Raw genomic sequence first — 27762 nt, 5'->3', positions numbered from 1 at the left:
GAGTACGCGTTTAGAAACGATCACAGCAAAGCGCTGACCTGAAAGCAATTCCCTGTTGTACAGGCTGGTCTTAGTTTCAACAGATTCAGAAGAAAAGCTGATCCAGAGACTGTGGTCCTCCTCAGAGCTCAGCGTTTTATGATGAACGCAGGCACTGGTCCCTCAGACTGACTTTCTCATAAAATCTAAAAGATCCCTGACTTGGCATAGGGGAAATGATGAATGCAATAACTCAGCATGGGGTCTACATGGTAGAAGTCTAGGGAGTGTAGTCAGCATAAATGGAGAGTGCTGCTCTTAAAATCCTCTTTTAAAGGCTCCTGGGTGATGCTTAACATAAGGTCTATGAGCCCTACATAACTGGTCATGACCTCCGTTCTGCATAATTACGAACGCACATTATGGGTACATAAAGAGCACAGGAAAGAGAAATGTACTTTTTTTTAAAATAATCCTTGGTGGCTAATAGGGAATGGTGAATCATAGTATCTGAAGGAGTTGATCATTTGCTTCGTGAGAAAAATACATTTTATTCTGCTAAATCCTAGAACATTACAGTGTTCTTCTTGGTGTGTTTCGTGGTACTTTTGTAAGAATACTTAGAAAAGTTCCATCTAGCAACCAGGAGAAAGGCTTTAATCTACTTTAATCTACACACACAAAAAAATATATAACTTCTATATCACTGTGCTCATTATTAGCTGCACATTTCAAAATTAAATGTGCGTCATAATAGCGAATGCTTAAAAAACTTACCATGTTGACTTCTGAGATGGAGTCAATGCTGGCGATATTTATGCTCATTCCCACAATGACTGGGGGACCTGAACGAAAAGAGAAAGAGGGGGGGGGAGAGTCAGGTTAGTCAGGTTGAGCCGAGAGTAAACCAAGTAATGCAGTTCTCCTTCTCTGTACAGGATGCTTTCTGTGCCAGCGGTCAGCTATAATGACACTGACACGAGGTCAGGAAGCATTTACAGTAAACCTGCTCGCACCGAATGATGGCAGTTGTTTCAGGTGCACGTTACTTTCCCACAGAGAGCAGAAGGATTCCAGAAAGCTATTCTGAGAACCTCTGATCGATACTGCTTTTTTTTTTCCGTACTGATCAGTGCCGCTGCGGAGAAACACGTCTGCTCTTACCCATCCTCAACCGTAAAAGCTTTAGATTTAAATTACGAGAATAATTCTACTTTTCACTCGTTAGTTTGCTGACCGGGCGATTCTCACTTTTTATAACTCCACCCTAAAGCAATCACAGCGACGCTATGTAAATGAGGCTCGTGAGATATTGATTTGTTCCTGCTTTACTTTGATTTATCACTTTAAAAAATCATGATTAATGATTTAATCATGTAGAACCAATAATCTTAAAAAATACAGGAAAAGGAGCGTTTCCACCATCGGAGTAGGAGAAGCGTAGCAATATTGTCAGCCGTGGAGTCGGGAACTGCTGAGCAGGCAGAGACAAGCACAAAAAAAATCAGGTTTTTAGGTGGTTCTTGGGATTCTTATTGTTGTAAAAAAATAGTACATTTACAATATAAATCATATTTTATCAATAAGTTCAGTAATGTTTACATAGCTGATCAGATTTCTGTCTCCTTCAGCCACTTTTGGGCCAATAGTGGTCGATTAAATCGCTGTATCGCGTGAGCCTAATATAAATGCAGATTCTATTTGGGGTTGTCTCTGTGTGAACCTTGAGAATGAAGTGGAAACTAAGTGTTAAATGATCTTGGAAGCGCTAGCTCTCGTCTGCTGTGTTCTCGCTCCATATGGTTTTCAGAGCTGTGCTTCATTACAAGTCACTTTGTTTTCCGATAGCGATCGGCCTTGTCCCTGGCGGCCTCCTGAGTGAAACAGCTTTTCATATGGGGAGAGGAGAAGCAGAGCTCCCGATTGTCCTGAAGATAACGAAGTACTGAAGAAAAAAAAAAAATGAAACGTAGATCTTCAACCGAAGAATACAAACTTCATCACACACACACAGATTCTGGAAGAGGATCTGGATGAGGCAGGATATCATAATCCACACATTCAGACAGACGTCAGAGTTAATTTACAGAAATACGCCACTGAAATGGTATCCTGATGAGCAGATATATCACACACCAGTCATACTAATAGCCAGTAAAAGCGAGCTTAAGATATATTTAAAAATACATCTCCTTTAAAGTAATCGATATGACTAATTTACTAAATTTGCCAGGCTGGTGAGGAGACAGACTGCTTTATGTCACTGAAGAACATTAACACACATTAAAATCAGTAGATTTAATCACTTTTGTTCTCATAAAAAGCTTCAGTTCCTGGGACTGGTGGAGTGGGAAAAGTGCCAGCTATAAACAATACAGCTCAATAAAAGCACAGTATTCCATTGAAATGCATGGGATATATATATATATATATATACACACACACACACACACACCTATACAGTAAAACTTTAGAGGGTATGATGAGTGTACACGACACCTGAGTGACAGGTACGTTACTTTTTGTGCAGAAATCTGAAACGAACACATGAAAACAAACACACACTTTCACGTATCGTCGCACACTTGCTCTGTAAAAACATCCGAGACGTTTCGTCTCAACTTCGTGCCATCGTCTGTGCTGCATTTATGATCCAGTTGAGTGGATTCGTCTGTTTATATTCCAGAAGCAGATTACTAACCCGTAATCGAATAATGGATAATAAACCCTCATTTGAAAAAAATATTTATAATAACGTCCAAAAAAACACGCTCGATAAAGACGTCCGTATTCATGCTTTGAATCAAATTTCTGAAAGTTCTGAAGCATTAAAGTGAGTGTGAGAAAGGAAATCACTGTGATGTGCATGCGTCTTGTCCTATTGTGCATCGAGGACAAAGAAAGACTTAACAGAAATTGATCAAATTCTGTCAAAAAAAAATAAATAGTTGCAGGTTCTGTGTATTTGGTGTTAAAAGAGCAGCCGGTGCATTTAAATGGTTAATTACATAATGAGAAGCTGTATTGTAATTGTAACTGTACGTCTTTAAATGGAGGCTTTAAGAAAATAATGGAGGTAATAAGAAAGTCAGTGCATGGTAGAAGACGACGCCATATCCCACAATGTGCATGATACGTTTTATTGTATTAATATCACACACTATAATAACATTAAAGTCTCATTATAATAATCCTGGTCATACGGATGGGTCACTAGTGAAACACACACACACACACACACACACACTAACACATAGGGACATTTTAGAGACATCAGATAACATAGAGGACTTGGGAAGACACCATGAACATTAACCAAAGATTCCTCTTCTTCTTCACAGGCAGAATTGCTAGAACTCCACCGTGCAGTACATACAATAGCAACCTACATTCAACAAATGTTAACCTTCATAAATTCCTCATCCTCAACCTCTTTTGAGTGACCAGACATTTTCAAAAATGCTGCTTGCTGTGATAGATATAAGCCTGATTCGCTCGCACTTCTAGATCCAATTATCTCCATAGGGCTATTAATGCACCTAGTGGTCAATCACTGGAACTGCAAGTGGGAAGTCCTAATGAACAGAAGCCCATTGGGGATGGAATCACGCTGCCCCATTCTCTGTGTCGGAACTGGACAACAGGGTTGCCATGTTTGTGTTTTTTTCCTCCATAAAATTGACAGAAGATCGGAAGATCTTTAAATCTTCAGCTCTTTAGATGCTTATAGCAAAAAAAATTGGAATTAAACCTAATACATATTCAAAACAAAGGCAAAGTGTAAGTGCAGACAGTGTGTATATGACGTGTAGAAGTATTTCTATTGTATGATATTCCACAAAAAAATGGAAAGAGAAAGGGGGATTATTATGGAGAGAGTAATATCTATATAATCGGAAATGTGTGCGCACTACAGTGACAAATATATAGAATTAAATTACAGTTAAATAAAATCTAGAAGTAAAACCTCTGAAAACGAGCAGCTATTCAGAATAACTGTAAGTTGTTGAATCTCAGCTTCAGTAGGTTATGTAGTTACTGTAGTTTAGCCTATAGCACGAGTCGACTGTGTGTATCTTTATTTGGTACATGTTACCTTTCGGATAACTGCTAAAAGCCGTTCTTTGCCCCTCGGGAAGATCCAAACCAGACTCGATGAATTCTGAAATATTACCCTGACTGAAAGTGCTGCTGTTTAATTACGCCACTGCGTTTTCTTCAGCATCTCCTCTCAGTACCTGTGCTGACTCGTTGACCTGGCAGCCCACCTCCATCCTAAACACCCCGCTGCTCAGTCATTCCCAAAGCCATCTCTGCCTCATAAAAGAGAGAAAATGAAGGCAATGCAAAAAATAAATAAATAAATAAATAAATAAACAAAAATAAAATAAAAAGTGGGGGCATTTTCATGACGCTGTATAGGCAACCAGCAACAATTTTCCCAGGAGAATGTCAAAGTACATTCATCAGCTATTTACAAACTCGGAGATCTCTCGCCCTGCTTTTCTTCCCTCAGCTGAACTGCTATGGGAGAGAGTGAGAGAGAGAGAGAGAGAGCAAGATGGATAAATGCTTTTCCCTGAGTGTTGATGATTTTAGCTCAAAACGAGTTCACTTACCTGCATCTGAGTCTCTTCTATCCTACTGAAAGCTTGTTTGGGGGTCTTGCTCTATAAATTCCTTCCTCTCTGATGCTGAGTTTGCTGAGTGTGTTGCCCATATTCTTTCCTGATTATCTTAATAATAAGTATTATGAGTGGCATCATATTCTACGAGGATGAGAACCTTTGGGAACTTGATCCGGGTCGAAGTGGCGAGTCTTCGGTGTTACAGCAAACGATCCCTAGTTGCTGACGTTTAAAACTCTTTCTAAACAGGAAGAGGAAACACTTGGCTTCCTCTAAAGCTGAAGTGTCTCCTAATGGATTTATTAGTTGCCAAACAATCACACACACACTGAAGAAACCCTTTCAGTTTGCCTATTTTTAATGGCGGAACATCTGAAAGTACAAGCTTATTGATTCTTTGAATTCATTTTCTATAACAGACGGTTTAATGATTTACTTCCTGGTCCCAGCTTTTTGGTCTCTACTTCCTGGTTCTCCACTTCGAATTTCCTGTCATCTTACCCATTCACCTCATCATACCATACCTGGCTCTTTGTGAACTTTCGTACACTTTGACGTTACTTTCCGTATTGTTTTAATGTTTTCCGTTTTAACCCTTTGATGGAACTGTAAGTACTAATTCACTTCTAATGCACATGCCTAAGAGCTCAGGTATGAATGAGAGAACAACAAAGCAATGAAATCCAAATTTATGAAGATGTTTTTGTCATCAGCTCTGAGGCTACAGCTTGTAAATGTGAGCAATCTATAATAAATGATCGAATCCTGAGACAAGGGTGTGGTATAAAAATAGAAAGTGTTTACTAGAGATAAATGCAGAGAGACCAGGATACAAAACAGAAAAGCGCAACCAGAAACGAGTCCAGAGGGTCAGGAGAAGACCGGATGCATCGCTTATATATGTGGAGTGACAGAGGTGGAAATGAGGGTCAAATGTAAAAGTCGTAGAAAAAAGAAATTCTGCTAACAATATCAACAACGACAATCACTACCCCAATCACAAGAAAAAAGACGGTCTAAAAACAGACACTGGTCACTAGAAGTAACAAACAGCTGTTGCTATAGCAATGGTAAGGTTATTAGTACGAGCGCATTCTTATAGACCTGTGATTTATGCCACAGCCGGAGCTTCTGTCAGAGCTGCTGTTCTAGAAGATTAATCGACACCTGATTCAAGAATTCAAAGAAATGATATCTTTGTACTTTGGGATATTCTAACAATAAAAATAGACGAACAGCACGAGCTCAGCTCAGCTCAGCTCAGCACAGCCCTGCCCTAACTTCCAGCATCCCTCAGATAGCTGACTAAGACAAATGATAATGCACCACGCGCCAAATGTGAGATTATTCCTTCCACCTTTTCTCCTTTTGCATACATCTTCTCACTTGTGTGCTTTGGGACACCTGAAATCTTCTGATCTACAACCCTGTGTCTTCCGTTCACGCTCATTTCTTCTTCCCTTCGCCGCCTCTGTGCAGACAGATGGCACTATAATCTATGTACATATTGAAATGACAAATGTATGGCAGGTGGCATCTCTGGAGGTGCTGACTATGTTCAGACTACCGGCTTGTTTCCCCCCGATGCCGTTGTTTTCCTAAACAGTGGGTGAATCACCAGGAGCTCGGCTTGACTGAGAAACCCGACACAACACGATGAGAGAGAGAAAAACGCTGAAAATGGATGATTGGTCAATGGCTCCTCCCTGACACGTCAGTTGTCTTTGAAACAGGTAATGATGACGATAATGCCCCTGTGTTGAACCTCTCAGCTTTTGGGTGGAGCTCCACATGCTTTATTAATAAAGGACAAGCGGGAACGTATAGCATCCGTCTGTATGATGTATAGCCACAGACCCTCGGGCCTAACAGAGTATTGGCAGAGATTTATTACCTCAATTAGTTGAGGGGGGTTGATGATGTCGGGAAGTGTAACATGAGTATGTCTGAGTCTACATTAAACTAAACCAGAATTGTGCTTTACTGCCCACGTATGCTACAGTACACAAGGAGTTTTATATGAGCCTTACGCGGATAAACCTGCTGGAGGTGATGTAACACACGCTTGCTATCAAATGGATGCTATATATCACGTATATTTAGACACACTTTATACCGAAATAACACAAGACAGTGTGACAGTGGATTATTTTGTATCACAGCATTCTGTGTTAATATGTTTATACACCAGCCCACAACTGCAGTGTTTAATTTCTTAATGAACGAATGACACCACTTCATTTAACAGTTGATCATCCATGAGAAACGTAGGTTCCTGTCACAAAAAAAAAAAAAAAAAGAACGTTTCCCATGTTACTGAGCAACCAAACAACAGCGCTGACACTGGAAGCTCCTTCCGCAAATGTTACACATTTTTTTCTCAATCCGTTTACGGTGTAAAAAAGCTATAAACATGTTTCCCTCTCCAGCATTTCTGTTTTCTTTCTCAACATTAATGTCATGTAAACTCCTAAACATCCTAAAGGTTTTGTTTCTGACGCTGGGGACTCCGTCCATAAGCAATCCTTAACCTTTCCATTACGCAGGGCATCCACTCTGCACGGGTCCCTGTGAACCAGCTGTTACCATAGCAACGAGAACGCGTTAACCCAGGCGTCTGTCGTTCGGCCTCTGATCTGAAACTATCGTCATGTTTGCGATGCAGATACTGTACGTCTGAGCAATAGGAAACGCACCCAGTCTCCAGTCATCTCCAGTGATGATGTAAGGAGTGACACACACTGCCCTCTTCTGAAACTCCAGCATCATTACTACAGTGACACTTCATATGGATTTAAAATAAATAAATAAATAAATCATTAAACCTCAATAAACCCGTTCTAGACATTCGGGACATATTCAGATATCTAGAGCCACATTAAAAATAAAGATGTTCTTCTTGATGAAAATAAATATCTGGTGCTGAAATCCATTAGCGCATCCCGCTGTACCGCTGTATATTACTGACATTAGGGATGTATATGATCATTCAGAGCTTCGACGGCGCAATTGCGTCGAACGGTTCGGGATTAGACGAGAGTAAGACGCATTCCGCCGAAGCAGTCATGCACAGCGAGAGCAGCAAAAAGCAACTCCTGGCAGAACGACGGAAAGAAAATACCACTCTTCCTCTGGATTCGGAATTCTAATCATCAACTCATTGCTTAGCAACAGAGGGGTTACATAGCAACAGGGCAGCATTGTCATTTTAGCATTGCGAAGGGAGACACAGTGCTTTTCATACGCTGTGTTCAAACTGCCTCTCATTTTATCTGCCTTTTTCCCCCGATGGACACCATGTTTTTTGTTTGTTCGTTTGTTTAAGCAAAGGAGCGTCGATGTACATGTATGAAGATCCCCGATTAGCACCGATGGTGGAGGGAAGGATGGAGGAAGGAAGAGAGAGAGAGAGAGAGAGAGAGAGAGAGAGAGAGAGATATCTCCACATAATATTAGAAACGTATGAAATTATGATATAAAAGATATGACAGTAAAATCAGTACATTCATCCGTTCCTTTACCTGACGTTCGCGTGTTATTAACACGGAGTTGACATTTATAAACGCGCTGCTGGAAGGAGGTGAGTCAGAACGAACAGCCTATTTATTATGCTTTAATGGTCAATGGGAACACCTACACTAACCACAGCCTTCTAATGAAGCAGACAAACAATCAGCTTCAGCCACGTCATCATCCGAATATCCAAAAAAATAAATAAATAAATAAAAAACTGCATTATTATATAATTATAAAGGTCACATGTGGCATCAGTTCGTTGAATCTTTTTACAGCGATAAATGCAGGTTACTTTTAAAAGATTTGCAGCTTGGGTTAATTACAAGATTTAAACATGAAACTCTAGTGAGGAATAAAAATCTGTGGGTAGAAGAATGCTGCTTAAGGAATCTGATGTCTTTATTGAATGAGATACTGATTCTGAACTGGCTGGATCTGGAGTCACTGATGCTCAAGAGAAGGCTGATCTGCTCTGAAGCACCAAATCAGGAGAAACTGACAGTTTGCATGAATGATTTTTTGACACCTAGAGCAAACAATGACGATTAGCCAAAGAACACAGCAGAAAGCCTGCCTCCAATTGTCATTTTCCATATGGTCCAGATCCTAAATCCTGTCCTCCAGGAAATTTCCTAACCAACCATTTTCTAACCATTCTCCTCCATCCATCTCACACCATGTAGTAACTGACCCTGTAATCATCTAAACCTGTCTGAACATCTGCACAGCAACATCACACCCTCGGCAGGTGCCTCCTGGTTTCCAAGGATACGCTGATGCATCGATCTCTCACCTTCCATTTTATTAGGAACAACTGCACATTCAGTTCACATTAGTAGTCTTAAATTCCTGGTCTTCTGCTCTAGTTGTATCCCAAATGTTGACATGCTTTTCTGCTCAGCACAGATGTACAGAGTAATTATTTGAGTTACTGCAGCCATCCTTTCAGCTTCTCTGACGCTGATGTTGTTTTTTTGCACTATTCTAGAAATGACAATCCCAGAAGATCAGCACTTTTGGAAAAATTCAGACCACCAACATCTGGTGACTGATTTGACCATAAACTGAAATTCTTCACCTGTATCACACGCACGATTGGCCATTTTTGGATAAAGTAATAGAAGGTGAGTGTATTGCTTATATCACAGTTTTTTTTTTTTTACTTTCAAGCCACATTTGTTTCTCATTTCCGATTCTGCTGATACCTACAGTGCTCACAGTGCGAATGATGTAGGCCGTGTTCCCCGCTTCTGTGCACGCTAAATACAGCAGGCCTCCTTATTTTGCCTTTCTGTGCATATCACACACTCTCTCTCTCTCGCTCTCTCACACACACACACACACACACACACACACACTCCTACACGAGTACACCTCCTGGAAAGGAAAGTGCAAGAGAATTCTTAAGTAAGTAAGACGACCTCCTGAAGCACTTCCAGCCATAAATCAGTAGGATTTCTCTCCTTGTTAGGATACAGATCATTCCCATGCCACTCGCTACCCATCCTGTATGATGACGTACCTTAGCTTTTGTGCTGAAGATTTATGGCTTGTGCATACACACACACACACACACACACAAACAACCATGGAGAGATTTTTCATGGAGACACATGTGAGAGCCCTGACTAACAAGCCTGCTGGTTGACTGGGTTCATTTATTATTAACAAAGACACTCTACGTGGACTCTACAGGAGAACTGGTGCGGAAAGATGACGCATCGCATCCTTATTTTATGGAACGTATACTGTATGACTCGCAGTGTATTCTGGGAAAACGTAGAGGTTCTGAGATTACTTTTTTAATAATGCACACAGGGAGGTTATAGACTCCAAAACAGGCTAGATTAGTAAGTGCTCTTTAATATAAATACAAAATCTTGTATTTTTCACCAAATAATTGCTTTTGCAAAGCATGATTTATTTCTCCTCTCTGCCTCCCTACCAAGTCCTTCTGGTATTTTCCAGCTGCCTCTGGTTTGATCTGATCATCTTACATGTCTTTTAGAAGGTGCGTGTTAGCTGCTAGCGCCTGTGCCAAAGGTATTTGGAGAAAGCGCTGGTGTCCATGACAACCTAAAGCTCAGGTGGGAGGTGACTGCAGCAACATGATGTAATCTGGTACACATCAAAGAGCTTGATTCTGTCTCTCATTTTCTTTCTCTCCATTCTTGCTTTTTGTGATTTTCTCTCGAACACATTTTTTTTTTTTTTTTTTTGGATAATCCAATGCAGACTGTCGACATCGCTGCTACGGCTATAGATGACCGACCTCTGCCCGCCCCGGTCAGGTGACCGTCAATCATCATATCGACTAATTTAAAACAAAATGGCCGCATTGTATAAATGCTAATGTTTACTATATACAATCTATAGACTCTCAATTTGCCTATTAAATCATCTCAATTTCAAATCTCCCATAAAGTGTAAAATTGTTATTAAAGAAAAATCCTGTGATCACGTGATGGAACTTTTAGGACTTGTAAGCTTCGAAAGCAAATAAGTAAATAAATAAAGGAACAGATGTCTGTAGCTGCTATAACATGGCAAGAACTGTTAACATTAAACATAGCAATAATCAGTTAAAAAGTGCAATGTGTTGTTTATTAATAAATCACTAATACACGTTTTGGAGGGTTGTGCTGTTATATGAGAAAAATAATCCATAGTATTTTTCTATAACAGCGCTGTCTGAAGTGTTTTACTTAAAAACAGTGAACAGGTCACTTCAAATGTTATCCCATTCTCTTCTTGCAGACCACAGAACCTTAAAAATGCTTAACACACACACACTATATAGATAGATGCTGTAATATAGCGGTTAGTCCACATAGAAGCATCAAATATTAAATATTAATCATGGATGTTAGTCTATGAAACACTCCAGAATGTTCTGTAGTTCTCAGTCTGTAGGTAAATGTCGTAGTTTTACAGTACCATCCTCGTCTACCGCAGCCAGCAGGTCCCTTGGTGAGACGTGAGGTGAGAGTAGAAGCCTTCGGAGCACAAAAGAGGCCAGTGTTCACAGTCCTTCAGACATAACAGCCGAGAGCCGAGAGCTGAGGCAATAAAACCCACACAGCAGTGTTGATGACAGCTACATTTAAAATGTGGCCTCTAGGGTGTGGTGTGAAAGAATGAAGGGTTTGGGGAGAGCACCAGTGGGTTCTCTCTCTCTCTCTCTCTCTCTCTCTCTCTTCACTCTCTCTCTCTCTCTGCCATGTTCTTCTAGCTTCATTATACAGCGATCGCCCCACTCACAAGGGTTTGGGAGCTCCATGAGTCACTCAGCTCTCCCACTTGCCTTCCCAAACTGATGACAGGGTACACACTCTCACCTCTTGTCTCTCGCTTACTGCATCCCTCATTCCCTCTGCATATCCCACAGGAGCCCGAGGAAAACACAACGGCACACGCCCACTCGAAACCGACCGACTTCTTTCTGTTTATTAGTGACTGTTTCGGTCATACTGTATACTGTACAAACATTCTGCACTTCTCTCTTTTTGTATAAAAGATGTATGGAAAAATGTACAGAAATGTCGTCGAATGAGAACAACAAGCAACTTTTAAAGGTTATACACGTCTCACGGGGTCGTAGTAATCGGTCCATTCTGGGTCTGAATGCCTGAGTTCGCACTCAAGACCGATTCTGGTTTGGGGGCGGGGCTTGGAATTGCGACTGAACTCGGCCCTGGGTTCATCTGGGGGTTTTTTTTTTGGTCCCAACGCTCAAACTGTGATTATGCACATAAACGTATATTCAGCTGTATATGCATATTCAGCATGTCACTATGCAGGAATCCCTGCAATCAAAGAGCCGTTCTCGTATATATGGAAATTTTTATCCTCGCATCACATAGATGAACTTATTTCAGCGCTCCAGTCTTGGGAACATCTGCATTTATATATCAGTCATACCATAAGCATAAAAAACCTTTCCCTGGCATTGCTAAGTGCTGAAACAGGAAGTGACATTTGAACCGATCATGTTATTGGCATGCAGTGAAGAAGGACCGTGCCATTGTTTGGTAGAAGTGAACCGCAGACCAATATTTTTAAACAGATCAGAGATCAGATCTCTCTGGGGTGCTCCCAGGCTCTAAATTCTGGAGTCAAACTGCAAACCTGTGTAAAAATGACCTTCCTTTAATATTTTTTATTCCTCTAAAAGAAATCTGCCTTGAATCAGTGTATATGTAGCATGTATGAAGAATAGAAAGCCTTCCGAATCTAGATGTATAAGCGTCTGAGGTCTGATCTCGATCGCAATCCGTTCACGTTTCCTTTAACAAAGCTTTTAAAGGTACTGACATTGTAAGAGAAGGGTGGAGAGCGTGAACACTTTACTGATACGATTTACCAGCCACTGGAGTTTTTATTAGATTTTCCTGAAGTCCACAGGGGCCACTTACAACGTGGATAGAATGGTGGGCTCCTCAAAGATAATGCAATTTGTGGCTTTTGGTTCATGGTTTTAATTCTGCTGGGATTTCTGATGTTTCTCTTTTCAGACTAAAGAAATCAGTAGCTGAGGTTACGATACTTCATGGCTATGCACCCTGAGGGTAGACAATCTGACCTGAGCAGCAAAAAATGACAATTCAGATGGAAAACTGAATGAAAACAATATGCAGGTTGAACGGATACAAATACACAGGTGACTAGTTGTTTTTGTTATTATTATTATTGTTTTAAGGAAAAAAGGTTCACAGAGAACCTAGACGTCTAGGACCCGAGCTGTGCATCGAGCCTGGGATCCTGAGGAGGTTTTTCGTTTCATGTTGTTCGATATAAAGCTTGTGGAACAGTGTGCTATTTATAATTTATTTATATTTATGATCAATAAAAAAAAAAAAAAAAAGCTTTATATTTTAGGCCACGCCCACTTCCGATTTCAATCCCAATACAGTTATTGTTTGTAAACAGTTACAGATAACGTCATCGCCATTCCATCAGCACTCATTAAGACAAGAGTCACGGTCTGATCAGTGATTATGTGGTGTTTTGTATGACGTCCTGCTGAGCAGATTCCTCTAATTCGAATAACTCGTCCTGGGTGATGGACATCTCACGTGATACTGAGCGTTAATGCGGTTCCAGGAGAGGAACAGCTCTAAGCTGAAATGAAATTTAAAACAAACCGCAGTGTTTCCTCTAAAAAAAAACAATACTCTGCATATTTCTCATTACCGTACATACAAAATCATACATCAACATCAAAAAAGCAATACGATAAATACATTAAAAAACGTATCGTGTAACACGGAGTCCTGGTGATTCATTGCCTCGGGTGTGACAGTCTCAGATCTCGTTCCATTCTGTTAATTAAAATTGCGGCCTATTTTTTTATGTGCAGAACGAAAGGCGTCTCAGGGACTCGAGCTACAGACGACGTATCGGGACACGGAGACACGTCTCTCACCGGGAAGGATGACTTTAAATGAGAAACCTCAATCTCGTAAAAATCATGGTCCTCGGAGGCTGACCTGATTATTGAGGTCATAAATAAGATCCTCGTGGGTGTAATTAGTCCAGTGTCTTCCTCACACACACACACACACACACACACGGCCTCCTGTTTCATTTACATCAACTTAATAGCAGAGATCTTCCTCACACTTTGGGGAGAACAAAAAAAAAAAAAAACAAGTGAAATGCTAGACTGCTAGACGCTGATGCCTGGATGATGTCGACTCTCAAGTCTAAAAATTCACTAGCTAGTAGCCTGTAGTGCAAGTCAGGTCTGATAGCATCTCGATGTTTTGTTTGAAGCTACGTCATTATTAGTTTCGTCCAGTGACGCCAAGGTCTACAAGCTCAAACCTCTCCCGAGTCAAACCATCCAATTACAACAAGAACAGGAAGAACCGAGACGAGCGCTAAAGAGCTGAACATCGGCTGCTTGAAAAATAACGAGCTGAGGCTAACGCAACAAGATCGCGAAGCTGCTGGGTGAAACGTTTGTCAGGTTAGAATTTCAGCTACATGAACAAAAGGTTTCTTACAAATAAAAAGTAAAATACAGAAGAAGAAAAAACAAAACAAAACCTGAACTGCTTTCACCGTTTTGAAAAGAAACGGTTTTAAGGCTGGAAAAAATGAATAACAAAACTAGCATTTAAATAAATCATTACAGTCAATAACTGCAATCTGTAATATTCAGCATTTTGAATGTTGATCATTTTAAATAGATTTAATAAAAAAAATATAAATAATAAAATATAAATGAATATAAACAATAAACCATCATGCAAGGTACATTTTAGTTTATTTATTTAATTGCTCATTTATTTATGTTACCTGGGAAATTATTGTGACATCGCAGCAAGCCTCCATTTTGGCTGCAGATGATTTATTTGCTGTAACGTTTCGGCTTTAACATTTTTACTGCCACATCTTGCATCTCACATCTTAACCTGAAGGAAAATGGCTGTTTAGAAGCTTAAATGTCAGCCGCTTACTTCAGTATATTAATTACAGTATATAAAAAATATAATAAAGAGTTTCTTCATCTCAGATATTAATTTCTGTAAAACCCAGCCATTTGCTCCACACATTTCACCGTATGGATAGAATAGAAGATGTTGCAACGCTCCAATTGCAATAATTTACACAAAAGAATCCAGCGTGTGTAACAGATTTGCTAGCAGAGCTACAGGCTAAGACCACACCCGAGCCGGAGAAGCAAAGCCGCAGGGATAACGTGTGTGTTATTACCCTACCTGAGGGCAGTTACGTCTCAAATGCTGCACGCTTTCTCTTTATATTTCATGCTGAATGGTTTCCTCAGCTAGCGGACAAACAAACCGGAATAATAAGAGTGCACAGAATTGGGTCCGGATACAATACGGAAAGTTCTTGAACATGGATTAAGATCATGTCCTGAAAGACCACTGAAGCTGGACCTAAGGCTTTATTTTACTCTGTTACGCTGCCTTGGCTCAGATAATAAACACTTTTTGATTTGTTGATCTGCCAAATTTGACTTTTATTTAAGAAATTAAGACTCGATTTTTTGGCACCTACAATGTCACTGGGGCAGAGGAGTCGGAAGCGGGAGACGCTACATCCTGCAAGATTCTGCCGTAAATCTCCGGGATTATGTTCAGTTCACATTAACTCATATTCCAGTATAATAAATTACCTGATACGCGCTCAGTCTTTACCGAATTATCCTTCAGGAGTTATTTAAAATATTAACTATTCAAAAACGTGCATGAACGCAGAGATTGAAGAAGAATCGTATTTATCGAACAAATTCATTTCATTTTAAAGGAGCAGGGAATCACCTGACATTGTTCTGTGACACACAAGACGATATGCAAAGATTCGTTTTTTTCTTTTCTTAGCCGGGTAACTTTGTCAAATTTTTTTTCATGCTTAGCGACAGGAAACGTTGCCTCTGACCAGCCTGCTGTGATGAAACGCTGCTGCCGGGTTCTCCTCGGTCTCTCTGCCCTCTCCGCTCGTCCCCTGAATATTTATTGCAATGCTTATGATTTGTTTCATAATTAAGCAATATCACACAAGCGAGAGTGCCGGTGCGCTAAATATGGCCTCAGGTGCTGATATTCAGTACGGCAGCACGATTGTGTTGTGTTGTTGTGGGTGAGTGTGATATTACTTTTTTTGGTTTGTTTTTTACACTTCAATATGCAAGAACAAATGAATGCAGACTAACTCACATTTCCAACAAAAATACCAGCAAATATATAGAGATTTTTTTTTTATTATTGTTATTATTTTTTTTTTTTTACAATTATAATAATTTCCAACAAGGCACAGAACAGTAAATGGTGTGTTGCTGGTTGCCATGGCAACCGACAGACTGATTGACAGATAATGCACCGCAATATGTGTAGAAACGGTTTCAGGAGAACGAACGCGCTCTTGGAACGTCGATCATCCAATCAGATCAGTGAACCGAAACTAATAGTTCTACTGTACAACATCTTTTTATATTAAGTCTATATTTTTTGATGCATGAGGCGACTCTCGACGAAAAAGAAATGTTAAGGTTCAGCTGTTTATCTGTAGAAGAATTTTTTCAAAATACACATTCATAATTTCAAGATATATTCCACGACTGCCATTTTTTACCTTGCAGTTACAAGATATGTTTCCCAGCAATTAAATAATTTATTATAGTGTTTAACCCATATCATAGTGTTTTGTATGTTGCCATGCCAACGCACAGATATAATGGACTGACAGACCATAATACGTGTAATAAAGTTTTCAGGGTAATATTACATATTCCTTGTTCACACACTGCTGTGTATGTTTGTATTGGTAGATTTCGCACTTGAAAATTTGTTGTCGCAGGAAAATGTCTTCAATTACGAAATAAACACTGTAAAATAAATCTGTCATTTTAAGTAAGTTTTCTGATATGTGGAGAAAACCAGGCTCATCATCGACTCTTGTCATTTAGCTAACTGTAGCTAACACCAGGTTTATAGTACTTCTGCCGCCATCAGGTGAAAGCAGAAACTGCGGTGTAAAAATCACTTCAAATCTTTTGGTGAGCCTCATTTCATCCTGGACTTTGGATAATTCTTGTTTTAAGCCAATAGAGAACTTATACAGTGTTTTGGATTCCTTTATTTTCATCCTTCATTCCAGTGTATGGTTTTATTTCATCTCTGGCCAAGTCTCTAAAGATATTAGCAAGGTCTCAGGTCTCGCTTTTAGTTCAGCACTGCAGCACTGAGTCAGTTTTCCTGATGGAGTCAAAAACTATTTAGTGGAGTTACATATCGTCTATAATTTTAAAGTACTATTACTAGACGTTGTATTAGGAGATAATAGAATGGTTTGTATTTGCTGGGTGTGTTTGTAATTGATTGTGCATTAGATCACATAACACAACAGACACGGCTGATGCACTTAACAGCTTGATAAAGATGTTTTTCAATTGATTAATGTAACATATATATATATATATAACTCTTAATGCTTCAGCATACCAAGACATTTTGGACAATTTCATGCTCCCAACTTTTCTGGGAACAGTTTGTGGATGACCCCTTCCTGTTCCAACATGACTCCACACCAGTGCACAAAGCAACATCCATAAAGACATGGATGAGAGAGTTTGGTGTGGAGGAACTTGACTGACCTGCACAGAGTCCTGACCTTAACCCGATAGAACACCTTTGGGATGAATTAGGGCAGAGACTGTGAGGCGGGCCTTCTCATCACAAATAGACTTCTAGAGGAATGGTAAAAAAATTCCCATAAACCTTGTGGAAAGCCTTCCCTGAAGAGTTGAAGCTGTTATAGCTGCAAAGGGTGGGACAACTCCATATTAAATTCATGTGCATGTAAAGGCAATATACTGTATATATACAGCTCTGGACAAAAATATGAGACCACTGCCCAATCTCCAGATTTGAACCCTATTGAAAACCTCTGGAATGTCATCAAGAGGAAGATGGATTGGTCACAAACCATCAAGCAAAGCTGAGCTGTTTGCTTTTTTGCAAAAAGGATGGTATAAAGTTCCCCAATAGCAATGTGAGAAACTGGTGGAGAGCATGGAGCCAAAACGCATGCAAATCGGGGTTATTCCACCAAATACTGATTTCTTAATGTTATTTAGCCGAAGCATTAACACAATTTGTTTACAAATGATTTGCATTTTGTTTTATTTGAGTTATTAAAGCTCTGCATGATCTTGGGTTATTTTGATGTGTTGTCATTTCCTTTAAATATACACTCGAAATAACAATAGTTATATTCTGAATTTAGGAGAAATATTGTCAGCAGTTCACAAAAAAATGAAACAAAAACATGAGGTTCATCTCACCAATACATGAACCTGGAAGAAAAAAAACATAAGAAACAGTGGTCTCTTATTTTTTTCTCCAGAGCTGTATATATATTCCTCTAGATTTCTGTGTGTATTCAGATGCATTCCTGTAATCTCTGGTGTCTCTATTCTATAGCTTTATGATGGCCGCTTCAACACAACATTTGCTGGACGACTTCCTTGATAATAAACACAGAAACATCCAGTATTCTCTCTTTTTCCTCTCGTCTAAAATCACTGGGCAAAATACGCTAATCTGAATCCATGCTAACTCTATTAAACCTGAATCAGAAAGTCACCTGAGTAACACAGTCATGACGAAGAGCGAGATTAACAGCTGACTGTAACAGAACAGCACCGAGATCAAGACTTACTGAAATCTATAACTATAATACACACACACACACACACACACACACTCCCTCTCTCTCATTCACTCATTCACACACATACACACACTCTCTCCTCGCACACAAACTCTCTCTCTCTCTCTCTCTCTCACACACACACACACATGCACTCTCCCTCTCGTTCATACACACATACAAACACACACACACACACGCATGCTCTCTCTCTCTCTCACACACACAAACACACACACACACACACACCCTCTCCTCACACACACACACACACACACATACAAACACACACACACTCTCTCTCTCTCTCTCTCTCTCTCTCACACACACACACACACACACATGCACTCTCCCTCTCGTTCATACACACATACAAACACACACACACCCTCTCCTCACACACACACACACATACAAACACACACACACTCTCTCTCTCTCTCTCTCTCTCTCTCTCTCTCTCTCTCACACACACACACACACATGCACTCTCCCTCTCGTTCATACACACATACAAACACACACACACACATACACACGCATGCCCTCTCTCTCTCTCTCACACACACACACACACCCTCTCCTCACACACACACACACACACACACACAATCTGCCTCTCTCTCTCTCTCTCTCTCTCTCTCTCTCTCTCTGATGTGTGTGTGTGTGTGTGTGTGTATGCATTCCGTTATCTATCAGCCGGTGAGTTTTGTAAAGTAAGAGCTAGAGCGTGAGTGAGGGATTATTGGTAGTGAAAAGCGAAAGCTCTCTCTATTGTCACTTCATTTTTAAAGATGACCAGTTCACTCTGGAGTTTTGTGTAACAGCAAGCAGTAATGGCTTTTTACTTACGCCGCGTGTGAACGGTTTAATGGGCCGTATGGATTTTACTCCAGTAAATATGTAAAGACAGAAGTCTGCTTTTAACGTGTTAAATTCGACTGCTTTTATTTATTTATTTTTGTTACTGAAAGGGATGCGTACGTGTAGCAGGACGTACAAAGCGATTATTTTCCTCTAGGATGAAAAAGTACAAAAAAAACAGATTTAATTTTGATTCAAATGAAGAATTCCAGAATCTTCTATATTTTAAATCCATTATTGATTCATATAAAGTGTTTTGAGTTCTGACACAACTGTATAATACTTCTGTACAACTGTACAACTTCTATAATAAACTAATAACCTTATTAATAATTTTCTGCAGGATTGATCTCTCCTAACGCTCTACACAAACCCCACAGACACTCGGGGCATCTTTATACAAACATCACTTTCTTTCTAACCGAATCCCTCCAGAGTTTCCTTTCCAATCAATTTAATAGGCAAACTCGGGGTGCGTCTCAATCCGCTCACTAGTTCGCTAGTCAGTGCGCTGATCAGGAAGTCGGACATTTTAAGGGCTCTTTCTATCAGCCAGTGGCAAAGATGCACTTCCACTGCACTGGAACGTTCTCTCGATAAAAAAAAAAAATCCCACAATGCACCGCAAAAACCAGGGAGCATCAGGGTGCACTATGTTCCATTACCGTAAATGGCGCCATATTATTGAAGCCTCAAAAAAACAAACAAAAAAAATGGCGGACGAACCGAACTCTGAACTAAATGTGTCTGAAAATGTAAATAGCGTGTTATTGTTGTAGTAGCGCTCAAATAACTTTATTTGATGTTCGATATGTGGTTCGTTTGAGTCTTTCGACTAATTTAATTCAATTCTATTTAATTTAATATCCACTAGCTAGTCCACGATCCTGTTGGAAGTATCTTGATAATAACCTGTACGATTAATCGAACACATTTATATGATGAATAAAGCTGAAATATTTGGTGTGTGTGTGTGTGTGTGTCTCGATGTGGGGATCAGCAGATCAGGAAGGACATCATCACTTCAGTAAGGTTCATCCTCAGTGACATCATAACTGCATCCCTCTTCTTATAGCCGACGCCCACTTTCGCATTTCCCAGCTTTACGCTAACTGTATTGATTTTCAGCTTTTATGTGCCAGAGTTTAAACTACAGTGTGACGCTAGCTTTTATACTCCAGTTTAAGCTACAGTGACTTTATGCTAGCTTCCTGAATCACGTTGAATACTGGAAGTGCTGTGATGGTGTCCTGTTCATAGAGTCAGGGTTCGTAAATACTGCATCCCTTCCTAGAAACTGTCTGAGTCTATCTTTTTGTTTTTTAGAGATACTTAGCATCGTTATCAGATTTTGATCGGATTCGGGGTCGTGTAACAAATAGCAAAGAGCTGCATTGGATGTGGAAAAGTTGCTTATTTTGAATTGGAAATGTTTACATATTGATTGTGGTTTTTTTTATTTCTTTTGTTTTTATGATGTTTATTATATTTACACCATTTTTTTTCTCGCTTGGGTTTAACTTTGAGCTACTTCAGTTAATTCTTTAAGATTTTAGAATCTTATCAGTGAAGAAAAAGTGTTTTCTTTCATAGTGATAATTTATTTTGTGTGTTTTTATTTAGTTTTTTTTTTTATTAATAATAATTCTCTAGTGATATCCCCGAAAGAGTAAACACGTTGAATATAATCAGATTTCTGTATTATTTTCTACAACAAGATTACACCAAACCAAATATAAGATTATTAAACATATATCTAGTCATTTATGCAAATATCAAACTTTAAATCAAATGATTCTGGCAGATAAATGAACATGAGCAGAATTATCTCTTAATAAAAACAGTAGCAATAGTTTCAGGTCTGAAATTAGATTAAATTGTCTGGAAATGTAATATTTGGTTTATTGTAATTGAAGTTTAGCACTTGAAACATGAAAAGTTATTCTAATTTGCTTAGATGACCATCTCAGCAAGATTCATTTCTACAAATCTATATACATTTGCATCAGTTTGTCTTTGATTTTTGATTGTTTTATTTTTTCTTCACATTGGCAGAAAGGTCACACGGCCCCCGGGTCACATGGCCCACGGGTCACATGGCCCACGGGTCTCACGGCCCTTCTTTGTGAACAGAGAGTTCAAAGTTCTCTTCACCAATCTCCATAATGAAGCTAATTCAGAATGACCAAACTGGCTAATTAAACCCTGATTATCTACTGATAAACATCCTTGACCTGTTGCGTGTTATGTATTCACGGCTCCTGCGCTCGGCTCAGGCTCTGCATTAATGCTGTTAGATCCTCGATCAGTAAGATCTCCAGATCTCTGGACAGTGCCGTACGATCTGAAGACCAGCAGAATTTTTCATGCAGATGATATGCACGTTTATTTAAACAAATCTGGACTTAATCTTTACATCATTAGCACTAGAGCTGGTATAAAGCTGTGCTTTCGGGGCGATGCTAATTGCTAGGCACGGGAGTATGATCATGAGCTAGATTTTGGGTTTTTTCATCCAGTTTGTGCACTTAAATGAATAAAAACGTTCCGCATCCTAACGTTTTATTATAACCTCAGAAGTGAATAGAAGCTCTAATCACAGCTCGTAGCGCATGCGAGTTAGAGTTAGCTCGCTAATTCATTGTTCGTGGACATAGACGTCATTAGAAAAAGAAATCTACAGTCGGAAGAGGATGCAGATCCGAGCACACAACAAATCAGACGAGATCCAAAGCGTCCTGTAAGTACAAGAAGCTTTTTACGTATGTTTATCAACGAGACCAAACCACTGCAATATATCAAGGTAACGGTGCAGAGCTAAAAAAAAACAGCAGCGAAAGACAAGACAAGGAAACAAAGAAACAAGCAAACGTTTCGCTTGAGAATGTAGCAGGAACCGAAGATGTTTAAATGACACAAAAGCTTAAGAACTCACTGATCTAGGTCTAATTCTACACTTCCTTACTATGTAAAATGAACTTAAAGCTTTCCTCTGATTAATATGAGTGCATCGTAAAGCTAAAATCCTTCAGCTCTTTATAAAGAGAGAGATGAGCGCTAGACCATGAAGGATATGACTCAGGTCTTTGGCCCACACCAATCAGAAGGTTCTTTTCATAAACTTCTTCCTTTTCACATAAACATCATCCTCTGACGCTGTATGAAGACGTGCGCAGACACGGAATAAACGTGTTAAATGAAGCAGTGCGAATAAACTGGTGTAGTTCTGCAGCATCAACAAGAAGAAACGTTCACACTGAGGAACAAAGAGGAGGAGGAGTGTGTGTCAGCCCACGTGCGACTACAATGTTAAAAATATTTAATAAAATACTCGCTCTGCTCACATGAACAGGTAAAATGCTGTAGCTATACGTGATGTTTCTGTTTCACCTCTGAGTCGGTTCGCTTCCTGCTAAGCCCCGCCCCTTTCCCTTCTGTATGCCTTTTTCTTTTAATTCATCATATTAACATCATGTTATTATTTGATTATTCTCTTATTCGGACCTGATTTCAGTTGTGTTTGGTCTATCCAACGAACTCGAATCCTGCGCGTTCATTTTTATTTTTATTGACATCACACAGATCGTTTCCATTTCATCCGAATAAGGCGACAAGTCAGCCAACTACAGACAGATGTCGAAATCTTTATGAACAAAAACCTACGTCTTTAAATTTCATAAATAAATAATATCAGCCTCAAAGTTAGCACACGTTATCACTGCTAGCTTATTATCTCGGTTAGTGTAAAATGTGCAGTCATGTCCTGAAAAAGCCTTTAAGTCTTTCTCAATTAAAGAAAACCTGAAATTATTGTCTGTGCACAGAAACACCCAGCAGTAAAGAATGAGATAATAAAATGGATGGATGGATGGATGGACAGCATTAGCTTCCTCAAAGCTCTAGACACTCTGATCCTGCAATTCACGGTAAAGATTCGCTCCTTTGGTGAAATACAAGCTAATTTGCTAAGGGTGAGTTGAACAGTGGGAAGAAAAAGCACCTCCAGTAGCAAATTTACAGCCTCTTTGCAATGTCAGGGGACAAAACCGAGACCTGTGATGAATGGTTGGACACGTCGTCCTTCAAACAAAGCATTTTTGTGGGTGAAGCAAAGTTATTTTGTGTTTTGTGGATGAAGAAGCATCCCTGGGGTTCTTTAAAATTGTGAACGTGTGCATAACTATGAATCATGGGCAGCTGAAACAGTCTGCTCAGCCTTTAGAAGTCCTGCTGCTGTTTTTGCCCTTTTCTTTCTTTCTCTCTCTCTTTCTTTCTTTCTTTTTTCCCTTTTTTTTGCCAAAGACACAATACGTAGGTGACGGGTAAATGGAATAAAAAATTAGTGAATAGAAAACAAGTAAATGTTCTATTGTCTTCCCTTTTAAACTGAAAATATTCCCTGTGTTCCTCTCTGTCAGGATCGTCTTCATCCTCACCCTGAAATTGGTTCTGCAGCTGAATGAATCCAGTGAAACCTTCCACATCGGTAATAACTTGCGAGTATTACTGCGTCCTGGTACTTTTAATATTTTTAGCATTTCACTATGATCTGTGAGCGAGCTTCAGGATGGCAGGAGCTATTCATTCATTTGGCTGAATTGTTTAGCAATAGAATGTTTCGAGAGGAATAGAGGAACTCTTTCATTTTACTTCAGCAGACACACGTGAAAGGAGCGGAAAGGGTTCGAGGACGGACGTACCTCCAAAATCCGGCCGGAGACGGATGTCATACCCCCTCAACAGTTTGTCCACTGTCGATTTGGCCACAGATATTCCAGATCCAGCAGAATTGCTGTGGACAGACCGTGACAGTTATTAAAAACCTGCACAACAATGAAGAATGATAATCATCAGAACTGCTTTGTTATTGTTACAGTTCTCTGGACATATTTACACAAAACCTCAACCTGGGCGCAGAGGTGGAAAATACTTCTACTTCAATTCTGTACATAAGAGCTCAAGTAATACTCATGTATTATTAAAATTCTATACACTTATTTTTAATAGAAGAGAGAAATTAGTTTTCAGATCTTGTGTTCATTTTATTCTTCAAAAATAAAATTTCCATATTTTTACTTTCCGTATTTTTTGTTGTTAAGAATAAAATTGTCTTTCATTGCTATGAAATAAAAACCTTATATAGAAAATTCACCGTCAAAACTAAAGACTGTGTTCATTTTAGCTAACTTTAGCTAAATTTTCTGAAACTATCTAGTTGCGTTTTGGAATTCAGCTCAGTAAATCAGCTAGCTAGTTATTTTTTTAAAGTAAAATTAACTTGTTGGATTAGCTAGCTTGTTACCTTTTTTTTTTAATTAGCTGTTCCAGTAAGATTTTTAAACATTAGCTAACCGGCAAGCTAAAATCGGTTTGAGTAAGTTAGCAGGATGTTTTCCTTGCGACTGATTGCTTAGCGAACGAGAAGCTAGTCATGCAGTCACCTACGATGCACACGAGATCATCGTTTTAATAATATTTACTTTTTTACTCTGGAATACTTGAGTGTGTTAAAGGTACAGTACATACTGTCTGATTTTTTTACATTTAGGTTTAATTTTAATAGAGTAAGATTCTGACACTTTTCCTTAAGTACAGTTTCTTGCTACTTTTTCCACCGCTGCCTGTGAGGAGAACATTTCATAATAAACATGCAGTAATATTTATCAGATTCATGCAATGATGTTTCATCAGTAACATTAGTGACAATCTGAGACATAAATGATAAAGGACTGACTGTAGAATATCGTAGCCTATGTTTTATTAAAACTGTATCCAAAACTGTGTCCTGCTCGATGATGTGATGTGTGATAATGTCCGTATCATCTTACGCAACCTAAATCCTGTGTGAATACATCCCTCGTTCGCTCATGATTGTGTACGTGTTCCTCCTAAGGAGCTAAACCAACACTGCAACATGGCCTCATATGTAGTGCAGGTTTATAGGACAAAAAAAAACATCAGGGTTTTAAACCATAATCATTGAGAACACCGATTCTGGTAAATGATGAAAGTCCAAGCAACATTAAACCTGAGAACATACAAATATATTTTACTGACATATCTCATGATATTCCATGTCTGCTTAGATGAAAGCAAATGCAGCATCAACTGATTCAGTCGATTCATTCTGGAAATCTGTTGCATGTAGAGCTTTGGATCCAAACGTCAACAGTAGAAGATGCTCGGTTCGGGGCCTGTGCTGTCTAAACAATGGAGATGTTCTGGCTTTGAATAATCATACAGAGTTCTGGAGTCCACTTGTTACCATCTCCATCCTTTCGGATATATCACGAGAGCCTAATGATTAATGTCTATCTGCTTATCATGTACACTTACAGGTGGCACTGACCACTAACAAACCACCAGTAAGACAGGAGATCTGCGTCTGATCTACTGATAGTGCCCCAGCCACCCCCCCCCCCCCCTTCATTAGCCATGATGAATCCTACATGTAATAATGGAATAATCAGAAGGCATGATGGGAGCCAGTAGTCTAGGGGTGGGGGTGGACTGAGATATAAACGCATTGATCAGATACGTCTGCGGCAAAATGATAGATTTGGCTCTTTTGATTTAAGAGAGAGAGGGGGGAAAATACGTCTTGTGCATTTAGACGCACGTTCACGTCAAAGGCTGGAGACTGCGCTAGTCTCAGTGTCACGTCGCTCGAGGCCGAGCAGTGGTGTATGTATACAGAGAAAACGTGTAGACATAGGCACGAATAAAACATTTATACGCATTCAAATAATAATATTACTGATATGGTGCTATCATTTTCGCGTCTGGAGACGGACACGCGCATGTTGCCCGCGCACTCAGTCACTGACACACACACACCTCAAGTATTTATGCCATTGGATGGACAAGTATTCACTACACAGTGGCCCCTATCAGTGAATAATCAGCGATGGCCAATAGCAATAAGCAGCCTGGCGCAATTCAAACAACCCAAACCCTGCGCTTTGGGGGGAAAAAAAACCCTCACATCACCCATCTTTTTTCCTTACCATTGTACAAAGCAGACAGACGACAACACTGTCAGAGCAGAGACAATTCCACATATTCTTTCTTGGTGAGGACCCAACATTTCCACAAATCCGTTTATATATATGTACACCTTCAGTAATCCAACCTCCTGTGGTCCAAAACGATAATAGAGAAGAAAAAAAAATCCAACACAAGGAACGGGATAAAACGGGCCAAATCAATCGCTCAAATCAGACCCACTGGATCACATGTATGTGATTGCTCTGCAACAAAAAAAAGAGCAGAGAAGTGGGGTATTTAAAAAGCTCGTAATTGGTCCCAAGGTGTTTTCCCCGGTTATGGAAATCCGTACAGGTCACAGAGCCGCTCGACCAACAGCACATCACACATCATGATTACATTTCACTTGAATTCAGAAGTAATGGGAAAAAAGGGTCTTCCTACGCCAATTAGAAGCGAAAAATAAAAAGAAAGAAAAGAAAGAAAGAAAGAAAAGAAAGAAAGAGAGAAAGAAAGAAAAGAAAAGAAAAGAAAAGTGGCGTCTTCTTGTCACTCAGATGATTTAAATCCCGGTCCGAATCTGCGGACGAGCCATGGTTCCGGTGATTTGCTCCACACTGTGATGTGTGTTAAGGATGTTGTCTTGTCCTCCTTCAGCTCTGAAAGATGTTGGAGATTTCAGGGGGTGCGGTGGATTAAAAAGAAACAAACAAACAAATAAACAAACAAAAAAAAGACCCCACAAAAATCTAAAGCAGCATCCCAGTGTAATGGCTGTTGGACGGACGAGGTTCGTTTCTCCGAGGGCGAAAGCGACTGCTGGAGAAAAGAAAAACAATATGCACATTAAAAAATCTGTGATGCGGACGTCAGAGCGTGTAGTAGTCTATGGTTTCCCCCTTTTATGAAGTTGAAGAAAGCAATCCCTTGCAAAGGGGGGAAAGGCGTCTTGTGTGCTCGATCAGAATAAAAAATAGTCCAGGTCTGCGTCCTGCTGGAAACGCGGAGCCACGCCGATGCTCCTCGGTGCGTTATGTGTGTGTTGAGGAGCCCAGCATGTTCGGGGAGAAACGGCGGCCGACACACGATGACACACTTCAGCTTGAAGAACGCCTCCACGAGCCGACATGGAGAGAGAAAGAAAAAAAAAAGAAGAAAAGAAAAAGAAAGGAAATCAAGACCGGGAAATTGCACCCAGGCTTACGCTTAGATGGCTGGGTTGAAGAAAAATCGACATTGTGTTTTTCTTTGTTTTTTTTTTTGCTTTGTCCTTTTTTTTGTCTGTCTTCGATGTGATCATTAAGTAAGATTTGCAAGGTTTGTCAAGAGAAGAAATAAATAAAACGCGGAAGATGGAAAGCAGTGTCTGCGCGCGCTGTATCGCTGGGGAATGATGCTGCGCGCGCTGCTCGAGTCACCCTGCAACCCATTAAAATGCGCCGGGTGTATCCTGGAGAGCGTTTACACCGGCCACATATTTCAACACAAGGACACACCATGCACATATAAGAAGGTGGAGGTGGATGTGTTTCCAGCATGAATGCGTTTTATATTTACACAGTCAGACTTTAAAAGCAGCACATCATATGTCACAATAATGTTAGGG

General features: G+C 39.8%; 1 protein-coding gene across 1 annotated transcript in view; it reads right to left on the bottom strand.

The window, feature by feature from the left end:
- gabrb4 (gamma-aminobutyric acid type A receptor subunit beta4) overlaps positions 1 to 27542 on the bottom strand; it is a 59019-nt gene extending 31477 nt beyond the window's left edge. Inside the window, exons 1-3 of the mRNA XM_058416416.1 lie at positions 26177 to 27542; positions 23870 to 23961; positions 757 to 824 (exon numbers count right to left, since the gene is read on the bottom strand). Coding sequence (XP_058272399.1) covers positions 757 to 824; positions 23870 to 23961; positions 26177 to 26256 — 240 coding nt within the window. The 5' untranslated portion in view covers positions 26257 to 27542. The remainder of the gene's footprint in view (positions 1 to 756; positions 825 to 23869; positions 23962 to 26176) is intronic.
- Between the last annotated feature and the right edge of the window lie 220 nt (positions 27543 to 27762).

The sequence above is a fragment of the Hemibagrus wyckioides genome, linkage group LG18 (genome assembly GCF_019097595.1).
Source record: "Hemibagrus wyckioides isolate EC202008001 linkage group LG18, SWU_Hwy_1.0, whole genome shotgun sequence".
Taxonomy (NCBI): Eukaryota; Metazoa; Chordata; class Actinopteri; order Siluriformes; family Bagridae; genus Hemibagrus; species Hemibagrus wyckioides.
Note: the sequence above shows the minus strand (reverse complement) of the source record. Positions and strands in the feature narration are given on the sequence as shown.